At 55.7% G+C, this 12,408-nt stretch overlaps 1 protein-coding gene across 1 annotated transcript in view; it reads left to right on the forward strand.

Moving 5' to 3' along the window:
* The first annotated feature begins 802 nt into the window (after positions 1-802).
* The window catches only part of NECTIN1 (nectin cell adhesion molecule 1), a 79,601-nt gene continuing 67,995 nt past the window's right edge, over positions 803-12,408 (forward strand). Inside the window, 1 exon segment of the mRNA XM_064173299.1 lies at positions 803-1,440. Within this exon segment, the coding sequence (XP_064029369.1) occupies positions 1,359-1,440 (82 nt within the window). The 5' untranslated portion in view covers positions 803-1,358.

Genomic DNA, 12,408 nt, shown 5'->3' on the forward strand with positions numbered 1-12,408 from the left:
GGCCAGAAAAAGCTCTTTCTTCCAGCAGGCCCCGTGAAAACGCTGCGGATCACTCAGCATCCACACCCAACCCGCTCACGAGTGCATGTCTCTGCTCCACAGGAGATCTCTGCCCATTTCACACGCAGTTCATCTAAGATGTTTTTATCTGCCCTACCAAAGGCCAGACAGGTAGGGACAAGCTGGCAGGGACAGCAGCCACGGCACGGGCGTTTCACCATCTCCCAGCTCCCCAAACGAGCCTCCAGCCTACACAACGCGGGGGGCTGAAGCACCACCGAAGTGCACCTCCGGAGCCCCACCGAGAGGCTCTCAGGGCTCCGCGATCCACACACCTCCCCCACCCCTCACCCCCTGCTGCATGCACACCGGACTCTCGCCGAACAAAAGCCAGCTGCCAACAGCAGCCCGCGGGAGGGGAAGGGAGGAGAACGACGAGGGGCGAGACCGGGCCGCCCCGACCCCCACCGCTGCGCTTCCCGCAAGCGGACACAGCCCGCGGGCAAGCGCAGCCCCGGCGGAGCGGTGTTGCCCGTGGCGGCGGAGCAGGCAGTGCCAAGCCGTGCCGGGCTGAGCCGGGCTACGGGGCAGGCAAAGAGTTAACGTCGCTCGCTCCTCCGCCCAGCGCTGACATCACGCAGGAGAGGCCGAGCGCCGCCACCGCCGCCCCGCCCGGGACTGTCTGCGTGTGCGTGTGGAGCGGCCGTGCCTTGCAGCCCCCCGCCCCGCGGCCGGCCCGGCCCCGCGCCCCCCGCCCGGCCATGGACCGCCGCAGCCGGACCACCGCCGCCGCCACCGCCGCCTGAGCGCCGCCGGCGCCCTGCGCCCCGGGAAGCGGAGGGCGAAAGGCAGCGGGCGGGGGCTGCCGGAGCCCCGCCGCCGGAGCCACGGGATCGCCGCGCTCTGAGCGGCCGCTGCAGCCCGCGGAGGGCTCTCCCTCGCTTCTCTTCATTTGTTTTGCCTCCTCCCTTCCATTATTTTTTCGGCCCTTTCTTCTCCCTTTGTTTTTGTGATTTTATCTCTCCCCCCTCCCCCCCCGATACTTCCCCTTCCCCCTCGCCCAGCTCCGCGGACGTGCCCGCTCCCGCAGGAAGGCACCGGCGCTGCCCTGCGCCCACGAAGAAGGGGCCACGCCAAGCCCCCCCGGGCCCTTGAGCGGAGCTCTCCTGCGGCCGCCCGTCCTCCCTGCCGGGCGCACTGCCTCTTTGTCCTCCCGCACCGACTTTTTTATTATCGTTTTAAATTATTTTCGGTTTTAATCCGACCTGAACATCCCCGGGGGCGGGGAGGGGGGGAGGGGGGGCGCCCAGCGAGACGCTGCCAGACCGACCCCTGCCCATCTCTCCTAAGGAACTCTCATGGCTTCACAGCTGCGGACAAGTTGCCGTGCATCTTGCTGGACTATCGGAGTTTGCATCCTGGCGGCCGCGCTCCTCCCAGGTGAGCCGGTGTTCTCCGGGGAGCTGCGGGGGTCGGGTGAGCCCCGGAGAAGGGCTGCGGGCTGCCGGTAAGGGAGAAAGGGATGCGGGAAGCGCTGCGGAGCGGCTTTTTGGGAGTGCGCGCCCGGCTGTGGAAGCATCTGCCTGAGAGGTGGGAAAGGAGTTGGGGCCGATTTCACCTCCAGCTTGGAGAGGAAACAACACGATCGTTTGTTTTGGAAGCAGCTCTAGGCAGTGGGCACCGGAGTCCTGCGAGCTGAGGCGGCTTGTTTGCTTTTTGGATGGAGCGATGTCTAGCGAGGCATAGCAGCCAGGATTCCCGGGAAAGGGAGCCACGAGGCTGGGTAACGAGCGCAGATGTTTGGGAAGGAGAGCTGGAAGGTTTCAGCTATTCGGCATCCCCGCAAGCCCCACTCAACACCCACGCTTTCCACGGGCTCTTTTGCAGAGGGACTGGACCGCTCCTAGGTTTCAGACCTTCCCTGCGCTGCTTTTGCTCTTGGATGCCTGCTGGCATCTGATCCGTCCCTCGAAAGGAGGAGGTGGGCAAAGGTTTGAATTGAATTCTCCCAAGCTCGTCCAACCGATGCTGGCGGTTGCAAATCTGCCTATGTGTCCACACCCCAGGGCTTGGTCCTGCCCCGGGCTCTAGCACAGGTCTTAGAAGCTAGAGAGTGACCCACTTAGTGAAGCGCCCTGGAGGGGACTGTTTTATTCTGCTCCAGTGCAGAGCGGGTTAATGCCATCCTGGAAGGCTTTCTGGAGTCGGCTGTAGAGACATGGAAAGGAAACCAGCAGCTGGGTTTACATCACTTGTGAATGAACTGGGAAATGCGAGTAGAACCGATGTTTGCCTTTTTGAGGCTAGGTTCCTGGCAGCTGGGTCTGGAGTGCGTGACAGTGGGCACATGTGGCACCCCCAGAACCATACCCAGCCTTCGGCAGGAGTAAGAGGCAGCCTGCGTCTGCAGAAGTGGGGGTTCTGCAGCTGGAAAGGAGGAGTCGCAGGGTGGAATAGCCTCTGCTTCTCCTCTTGTTGGACTGGGGCAGCATCCTAGCAGAGTAGCCGAGCTGGATGGGCTGTGACAGAGATGTGACCCCTTAGTGAGGTCTGGGCCAAAAGACTGGCCATCCGAGCAAGTGGCAGAGCCCAGCATTCCACAGTGCTAGCGAGGACAGAAATGGTAACATCCAGGGCAGGGGAGATCAACAAGAGCCCAGTGACTTGGTGGTCAAGTTAAAACAGGTGAGGACAGAGGTGAAATAGGAGGAGATGGTGGTCAAGAAACCAGGAGATCGTGCGAAGGAAAGGTTGAGAGTGATGAGAAACCAGGTCTGGCCATACCTGTGTATTCCCAGGACAAAGATGTGCTGTGCATCGCAAAAAGAGGTGATGGAAGGGACAGCCTCGGGCTCCCTGTGCTCCTCTGTGCTTCCAGCCAGGTGCCTGGCTGAGCTCTGGCTAAAAGGAGGCTCAGAACTTTCCATACCAATCTTTGCATGCTCTTCCCTGCTTCTCACCCCTTCGCTAAGCAGCCCCATGCAGGAAACCCTACCTGCAACCCCTGGGAAAAGCACTGGAGGTGGAGCAATGCTGTGGTGACTACACTGGGCAAATCAAAAAGGGTTTCTGCTCCTTTAGTGCCCCTAGGTACTGCTTTCACCAAGGAGACACACAGACAGTAACCCTGGGGAAGCCTAGCATCTCACCTTGTCCTGCCAAGAGGGACTTTTTTTTCTCTTCCTTATCCTATTTTTGGCTGTTCTCAAGTCTTTGCTGCCAGCAGCCAGGCATTTTTGTCCCCAGCTACTCTGCAGCAGCCTGGTAGTTTGTCTTGCACTGTCCTGCTGCCAGCTCTGCCAGGATAAGTCAGTGGTGCATCTAGTGGTGCCTTGCCAAGCAAAGGGTACAGCCAGCTCTGCAATGCTCCGGGAAGATAATCCTCCCTGACCCCTGTCCGTGATCACCGAGTCCCCTGCAGCCTGTGTGGGTGAGACTCTCGGCTGGACCGGTTTGGTGGTGGATGCAGCACGTTTGCAGCAGTGACTGATGCTACATTGCCTATCTCTTCTTTCATTCGTTTGTGCGTTTGTGGTGTGGTTTGCTCTATCTCAGCCAAAACCAAGGCAGCTTAGTTGTACAGTGGATGCATCCCAGAGCTGCAGGGAAGGGATCAGCACACTGTGCTAGGTGCTGCACACAGCCACAGTGGACTGACATTCCTTACCAAACCACAGGTCTGAGGCATGCAGTGCCTCAAGTTCACAATGAAATCAGCTGAGGGTATCACAGAATTAACATCTGTAACAAGCCATATGGAAGCTTCCAATGCAGTCATGCTTGCTTACCCAGGAGAAGGGGAGAGGGGAGCTTAGGATCCTGTGCTGGAAAATGTGGTTTGGTACCCAGCACCCAAGAAAGATGAGAGGAAGGCACTACCTGCCTTCTGGAAAGCCTTTCATGCTCATCTGATCCATACCATTTCATACTGTCCCCATCCACATCTGCTCCCTCCCTCTTCTGACAATGTTAGCTTTTCTTCTGATAGGGAAATAAAAGTTCCCTGCTGTAAAAGCTGTGAGGAGTCCCTTAAAACCTGCTTTACAAATTGTCTTTAATGTGACCAGCTCAATCGTCCAGAACTGATTCAATTCAGGGTTCCTGCAGCCTTCCTTCCATGCAAATTTATCTGCCAGTCCATTTGGAACCAGCAGCCAGGTAGCAGCTCAGGCTGCAGCGTTAAGGCTCCGAGATGCTGCTATGAATAGGGCTCATGGAAAAGCTGTGGAGTGCTGGGGAGGAGAGCTCCTCAGCGCTGATCTTCAGAGGTTAGGAACACTCAGCAGTTAAATTTATGCTTTACAAGCCCTAACAATCTGTCTGTTTATCCCCACCGCGAAACTCGGTGCAGCTTGAGATGCAAGCAGGGCAGAGCAGAGGCGTCTTGAGCTTGGTCATGCATCTGCAGATCTGGGCCTCTGTTTTCTGATGCTCCCCTCTGCCTGGGGACAGATTCCTGTCTGCTGTCACTGGGCTAGCTCAGGCTTTGTGAGTCCTGCTTTGCAAAGAGCGTTGAGATCCTCAGCAGGGGAGAGCTGGAGAGGTGTCTGAAGCTTTGACACGGGGTTTTTTGCATCACCAGGCTTGAAAGCAGCATTGACTCAGCCCTAGTGACCTGGAGGCCTTGGGTCAAACTTGGCTGCAGCTGAAGGAAGGGGGAGGTTCCTTTTTGGTGAGGTACAACAGTTCTCTGGAGCGCTGGGAACAGCCAAAGTGTGTCACTGCAGGGTCTGGTCCGTCTTTTACTCAGCAGAGCTGCATCCCAAAGCAGCTTCCAGAAGACAAAAACGTTAGCAGAGTTTTATCTAGCCTTTGATTTGCATTCTTAGTTACTTTTACCTCTCCCTTTCCTATCTCCACCCACAACACAGAAACACCACCAGGCTATTTCAGGAAGCAAAAGTGTGTCTTTTGCTGGTATTTTCTCATTGAGGTGGAACCAACTCATCTCGTTTTAACCCAGCCCGAACTGATGAGCTCATGTATGTGTCAGTGTGGGTGAGGTGACAGGCTGCACTGAGAGCCAGCTCAGCCCACAAGCAGGAGGGTGTCTGCCCCATAGCCAGAGCCAGGGAAGGACTGTGGAGAATGCTCTTTGCTCCCTGGACCAGCAATGTTAATCAAGCAGCCCTCATGGGTCTGCTTACAAAGAGTCAGGCAGAGCAGGGGCATTGCCACATCCACAACACATCCAGTGTGAGGCAAATGCTCACAACTAACTGGTGGCTGACAAGATGCTGATGCTGGCAGAGCCTGGCACATCTCTCCTCACATTGCCCCTCCTCTGGGCTGTAACTGTACCAGCTACAAAGCCAAGTTTATGGGGAGGCACCAGAAGGATCCTTTGGGCACAGCTCACACCTCGGCTGAATCACAAAGGGAACCAGAAGAGCTGGTTGCTGTGACCTGCTTCCCAGGCCTGCATTTCCACTGGCACCCTTTGCCCCCTGCTAGTGCTGCTGAGGCTGGGGACAGCAGGGAGAGGCAAAAAATAACTTAGGATTCAAATCAAAGGCTAAAATAAAACTCTGGCAACTTTTTGCCTTTTAGAAGCTGCTTTGGGATACTAAAGCAGCTCTACTGAGTGCAAGATGGACCAACCCCCTGCAGTGACACACTGACTATTCCCATTAGAAGGCAGGGGAAGTGAGTGGTCAGGAGTACTTTTCCCACCTCCAGTGCCCTGAGTAGTGGCACAGCACTGCCAGCAGACAGGCACATGGGCAAGCTGTTGGTGCAGCACCAGGGGCAGATTGTTTTGAAGAGCAGAAGCCAGGCTGCCCGTGCATGCTGCGGGGATGAGTCGGTACCACAATCCTCAGGGCCCTCTGAGAAAAGGTTTGCATCTTGCACCATCTCATTGCTGGAGGTTGTGATGGCTCTTGCCATCCTGGCCTCCTTTTCACAGGCCACCAAGGCATATGGATGCAAAAAAAGCAGAAGCAAGTGAGAGAAAGACAAAGGTACTCCAAGCTGAGCACCCCCTGGAGATCTTCTTGCGTTTTCACATGCGTCAGATTAAATCAGGGCAGCTCTGATGCAGGGTGAGTTGGTGCCGCCAGCCACTGGAGCTGGGACCCACTTTGCATTGGAGACACCCATTGTGTTAATTACCAGAGCCCAGGCATCCCAGCACAGAGAATTCAGAGCTCTGCAGCAAAGGTTCCCTAACCCAAATTATTGTTTCAGGTGAAAATTTGTTTAACTAAAGAATGAAGCCTCTCATGATACTCCCTTTGCTTTCCTCCTGGCTGCTGCTGAGCCACAGATACTCTCCTGGCCTTACAGTTCCCTTTGCTTCACCCAGGGGAGGTTTAGTCCAGGCTGGTCTGATGCATGTACCCTCCCCCCCAGCACACATACAGATACCCTCCCAGCTTCCATAGGGAACTCCTCAGCTCCATACTGGAAGTGAAACTCCTTCCCAAGCTGCTCAGATGTGGAAGTGTCATCCATGGGAGGAAGGACAGCTTCCCCTCAGCCTGCAAGTGAGAGCCTGGGGCAGCCAGACAGGCACCTCCTTGTCCTTCCACTGTGCCAGGTTTAAAGTCCTGCGTTTACATTCTTGTCTCTGTCATGCACAGAAATGGGAAGCAAAATGTGCAGGCTCAAGAGCTTACCCTTCCCAGCACTCTGCTGTTTTATGTAACCTGTGCTGCCATTTCTGTCTGTCCCTGCCTCCTTGGGGACCCAGGGAAGCAAGGGGACTTTAATGCCTTGCTGTCCATTCCCTGTTTCTCCCTGTCTCTGGGGTTGATGCAGCCTTTCATGCAGGCTGGCATCAGAAGAGCTGCAGCAGCTCTCGGCTCTGCAGCAGTGCCAAGGCAGATGAACAGCAGCTACTGGCTGTGAGAAGGGGAGAAAGAGCTGCAGCCCCTTGCTGCTTGCTTAAGCCAGGAGGACAGGGGGGCTCAGATTTGGGAAGGGGACTGTTGTGCTCTTGCATGGCACAGGACTGCAGCAGTCAGTGCCAGCAGAAGTCAGGCCAATGGTCTCTTGTCTCTTTGGCATCTCTGTGGGGTGCTGGTGCGGATAGATAGGAGGAACTGACCCAACCTGATGAACCTTCTCTTCTCCATTCCTCCACCATAAAGCTGTCCCTGCAGGGGGTTTATAATCCTCCTTTGACATTATTTGGTGTGGTACAAGAGGAAAGCTTCTCTAAGCACTACCCACCCAACTCTGCCTCTCACCCTCACTCTGCTCCAACCCTGTCTTGCCTGGCTCCGAGCCAGTCCGCTTAGAGACTGGAGTGCAGCACTGCTTTCCCTCTGCATTCAGCCCACAGGTGAGAGGCAGCATCCATGTAACTTTCCTCCTGGAATGAGAGAACACAGGGCTGGGCTTTGCTGTTCCCCATCCCAGCCTATTTGCCTTTCAGACTGCAGGAAATAGCAAAGTGCCTCCATCTGCTCCCGACCGTGGAGGAATGCTGCAGAAGGACCTGCAAATCACAGCAGTGCCTCGAAGCAGCGGCAGGTACCAGATGGACCACCTAGCTAGGTGACAGCAGGTGATCCCAAGCCTGGTTAGTCAGGAGGACTCTGCCCACATCTCTCTTCTCAGCACTTCTCTCTCTACCTGGGAAAACCCTGCCATCAGGCTGATTGGGAGTCTGTTTTTCCTTTCCCATGGAGGATCCATCCCTCCCCTATGCTGGAGCGAGGCATCCGGAGGCAAGTCCAGGAGTGAGCAAGCTCACAGCCAGTGGCTAACATCCAGCTTTTCTGCTCTGGTGACAGTGAGAAGAGTGCCCAGCACAAAGCTCTGTCTGTGCAGGAGATGGCAGGGCTGGAGCAGAGAGCCATGTGGCCACCTGAAAGCAAAATCAGTCTTGCTCGTGGTGTCAGGCTACAGACATGGTGTCAGAACAGCACTGCAGTGAAAGGGTTATAACCACGTCCTGTGGGTCCAGGGGGGACACTGAATTATATCTGGTCTTAAAGTTGTCTCCTTTTTGCACTAAGAATCCCACACTTGGCAAAATCAAGTTTCATTTCTTACCCTCTGGCAAGATACACTCTGGGCTGAGAGGGGAACTGCTTGAGAAGCTTTTCACTGTCCATTTTTGCTGTCCCTAGGAAAGACAGCCCAGGGGGGCAGAGTTCTGGCTATGGACTCAGAGGCTAATGCTAAGGTGTAGAAGAGGCTGCTGGGACTCAAGAGCTCAAGCAGAGGCTTGTAATTAGAGGCTATTGTGCTGAGTGTCCTGGTGGTGCCAGGGGTTACAAACGGTCTGTGACAGGCAGAAGTCGCAGAGCTGGGGGAGAGTTTAGTTTGATGAACAGGCTTTACTCAGAGCCTCCTACAGAGAGCAGGAGAAAGGTCAGGCTTTCCATCACCTTCTCCAGGTTTCTGTGTGGAGTAGCTTGATGCACCATGGTTATGCTGGACTGTGCAAGGCACTGTTGAACTCAGGGCAGAGGAGAATGGCAAGGGAGAAAGGAACCCTGCCTTGTCCTTGAGGAGCCTAATCTAGAGCTGAGGAGCTGAGCTCAGAGTTCGGGAGTGGGTAAGATAACAGCACCCTGCAGAGTCATAACTCACTCCTCACCCAAACATGTGGCCATGACAGAGGTTCCCTTTGCCTTGAAACATCTTGCCCTGCTTCTGGGCCAGGAGCAGAAACAAAGAGCCTGACCTGGTGTCTCACTGTATCACAGTCTCAGCTTTCCTAACTGACTGCTGGAGCTGCAGCTGCTGCGCCAGAGACTGCTGCATGCTGTGTGCCCAGCACAGGCAGTGCTGAGGTGGGCAGGAGAAAGGATGCTGCCAGCACACTGAGCAGCCATACAGCCTGCACTTCACTGCTTCCACTGGAGAATTAACCTAGGCTGAGCTAGGGCTGCTTTTTGCTTAGTGAGAGGCATCTTAGGGGACTTGACTCTTTGACTTGGGCTGGATAATCAGCGCTGAGACAAAGCCTGCAGACAAGCCTAGAGTCACATCCCCGCCAGAGCAGTTGTGCCTATGCCCTTCCTAGCCTGAGGGTGCCAAAAGGAGAGCAAATGCTAAGGACAAATAATTAAAGTCAATTGAGGGGCTGTAAGTGCACACAAAAGGGAAAGATCACCTCTGTTCCTAAGAGGTTGCAGCTCACAGTATCTCCTTGCTGCTCTTGCCTGTGTCACCTTACTCAGCAGCCAAGACCTGTGTTATTTGAGGAGCAATGTTGTTTTAAGGGCTGGAACAGAAAGCACCTACTGATTTGGTGGTGTGCAGCAGGGATAGTCATAGAATCAAGCAGGTTGGAAGAGAGCTCCAAGCTCAGCCAGCCCAACCTAGCACCCAGCCCTGCCCAACCAACCAGACCATGGCACTAAGTGCCCCAGCCAGGCTTGGCTTCAATACTTCCAGGCACAGCAACTCCACCACCTCCCTGGGCAGCCCATTCCAGTGCCAATCACTCTCTCTGCCAACAACTTCCTCCTAACATCCAGCCTAGACCTGCCCTGGCACAGCTTGAGGCTGTGTCCCCTTCTTCTGTCCCTGGCTGCCTGGCAGCAGAGCCCAACCCCACCTGGCTGCAGCCTCCTTTCAAGTAGCTGTAGACAGCAATGAGCTCTGCCCTGAGCCTCCTCTGCTGCAGGCTGCACACCCCCAGCTCCCTCAGCCTCTCCTCACAGGGCTGTGCTCCAGGCCCCTCACCAGCTTCATGTTTATGCTCTTCCCCCTGTCAGCTGCACCAGCACAGTGGCCAGGGACTGAGTGGCAGGAAGGGACATCTCCTGGGTGCAGGCCAGAGCCAAGGCTGTGCCCATTTACAGTCATTTAAGACCAGGGATGTGTTGCACAGCAGCAGCCTTGCCAGGCTGGAATATTTAGCAACTGCCACAGTGTCCATTGGACACAGGACCCCTCTTGCCTCAGTGGGCAGCGCTGCTGGGTGCTGTCAGCCTGTGCATGGCACCCCACAGCTGGCCACACTGGAGCTCTGTGTGCTTTACACAGGCAGGATGAGCTCATTCTTGTGGACCGTGGGGCTGAGACTTAGATGGGAGGTGGTGAAGCAAAGGGCAGCCTGAGACCAGCCCAGGATCTGGATCTGAGGACACCTATGGTCACGGCTTCAAAGCCAAGTGCTGTGCTTGCTCCTTGTAGCAGTAAAGCACGTGGTGGCTTCTGAAAGCCTTGAGAAGAGGCTTCTTGCTTTTCTCTTCAGGGCCACAGTTGTGAAAGTCCCTCCTGCGCAGCAGCACCTGAATCTCTGCCTCTGCTGGAGTGCCACTTCTGTCCTGCTGCTTGCCCCTCTGCAGACATCTCCACCTGCTGCCAGCCCTCCCCTCCTCCCAAGCCTGCATTGGTTTTCTGTTGTCTCCCGGAGGGAAGCAGGCAGAGGAGGGTCAGAAGGGGAGGGGACCTGCTTCTATTGCTTGTGACATCTGTGGCAGACTCTTTTGCTGCCCAGCCCAGCCAAGGATGCAAAACCTAAACCTTGAGGGCAGCAGCAATGCCCTCCTTGCTGCAAGGCAGGAGGGTGGGAGCAGCCTGAGCATCTGCTGGGGAGCAGGGGGAGCCCAGGAGCTGTGTGTGTGCAAGTTTGGTGTAGAGATTGTAGTGGTGATGAGGCTGAACTTGCCAAGTGGACCTCGTGCTGGGCTTCAGCAAGAACCCAGAGAAAGTCTGAGAGGGCTTATTGGGATCTGCTTGCAGAGGGAGTGATTACAGTGTGCTCTGATCTTCAGAGCCAGCTTGCTTGGGGATTTGCTTGATGCTCTGATACCTAATGGGTGTGCTCATGTATCCCTTTGATACAAGCTGAACAGGATCCTTTGGGGAGGATGAGGGCAGTCCTGGGTAAGGGGTGAGAGGGTTTGGGGGGAGAGAGGCTTGGGCAGAGCACAGCTTGGAAAAGAAGGAATGTTCTCAGTGCCTGAGGAGCAGGGAGGGAATTAGGCACAGGACTGAGTCTGGCAGGAGGAGAGCTGCGGTGGTTGCAGAGGCAGGCAGTGTTCTGGCAGCTTATCTTTGGGTCCTCTAGGACACTCTTGAGAGCAAGGCTGAGAACTTTCACATCATTACACCTGTGGCAGGCTGTTGCCATGTGGCATTGTTCAACTTGTGGTCAGTCAACCTGTGTGCAGTCAGCCTGTGACAAGAGTTCCTAGATGAGGGTGGTAAAAGGAGCTCACCTCACTCCCACCCTGTGCAGGGAAGAAAGCACTAACCAAGCCCTGTGAGGAGAGGCTGAGGGAGCTGGGGGTGTGCAGCCTGCAGCAGAGGAGGCTCAGGGCAGAGCTCATTGCTGCCTGCAGCTGCCTGCAGGGAGGCTGTAGCCAGGTGGGGTTGGGCTCTGCTGCCAGGCACCCAGCAACGGAACAAGGGGACAGAGTTTCAAGCTGTGCCAGGGCAGGTTCAGGCTGGATGTTAGGAGGAAGTTGTTGTCAGAGAGAGTGATTGGCATTGGAATGGGCTGCCCAGGGAGGTGGTGGAGTGGCTGTGGCTGGAGGTGTTGCAGCCAAGCCTGGCTGGGGCACTTAGTGCCATGGTCTGGTTGGTTGGGCAGGGCTGGGTGCTAGGTTGGGCTGGCTGAGCTTGGAGCTCTCTTCCAACCTGCTTCATTCTATGATTCTGTGAGTCTATGAAGTGGAGGAACAATGCAGTAGCAGAGAGCAAAGCTGCCCTGGCAGTGCTGCAGAAGCCAACACGTGGATTTCCCTGCCCCACAGCTCAGGTGGCCTTGTCATGCAGAACGCCTGGGACACACTGCTCCAGCAGGCAAAGCAGCACGGGAGGTTCTGTCCAGGCTCTTAACTCCAAGGACATGTCCTTTAGTTGACATCCATCAGCAGGTCCTTGTGCCCTGCTGTCCCAGCTGTGCTGCCTGGGCCCAGCAAGCCAGGTTGCTGCTCCCTGGAGGGTGCCTCTGCACACAGCTTTGGCATCTCAGCTCCCGTGGGACATTGTCCAGACTCCCAGGAAGCAGGGACAGTGAAGAAGTCACTGCCCAGGATTCCTAGGAGCTGACTGGCATTGGCTGCTGGTTCAATTTGGAGCTGAACAAGCAATTTGCCACCGAAAGAACCTGCACCCCCTGAGTCCCCTCACCCCATTCCTTCTGGGAGTTTGAGTTCTTAGCTGGCTGCAGAACAGTGGTGGTAGGAGTGAATTCCCTGGGGCAAGTACTTCCAGCCAGCACACAGGAGAAAGGCAATAGAATCATAGAATCAACCAGGTTGGAAGAGACCTCCAAGCTCAGCCAGTCCAACCTATCCCCCAGCCCTATCCAATCAACCAGACCATGGCACTAAGTGCCTCATCCAGTCTTTTCTTGAAGACCCCCAGGGACAGTGCCTCCACCACCTCCCTGGGCATCCCCTCTTTCTTGGTGTGGCAGGAACAGACTTTCCCAAACCTACCCTGATTTTTAAATACCCTTTTTGCCTGTGGTGTAAATACTAAAATGCA

The sequence above is a fragment of the Pogoniulus pusillus genome, chromosome 38 (assembly GCF_015220805.1).
Source record: "Pogoniulus pusillus isolate bPogPus1 chromosome 38, bPogPus1.pri, whole genome shotgun sequence".
In the NCBI taxonomy this organism is placed as follows: domain Eukaryota; kingdom Metazoa; phylum Chordata; class Aves; order Piciformes; family Lybiidae; genus Pogoniulus; species Pogoniulus pusillus.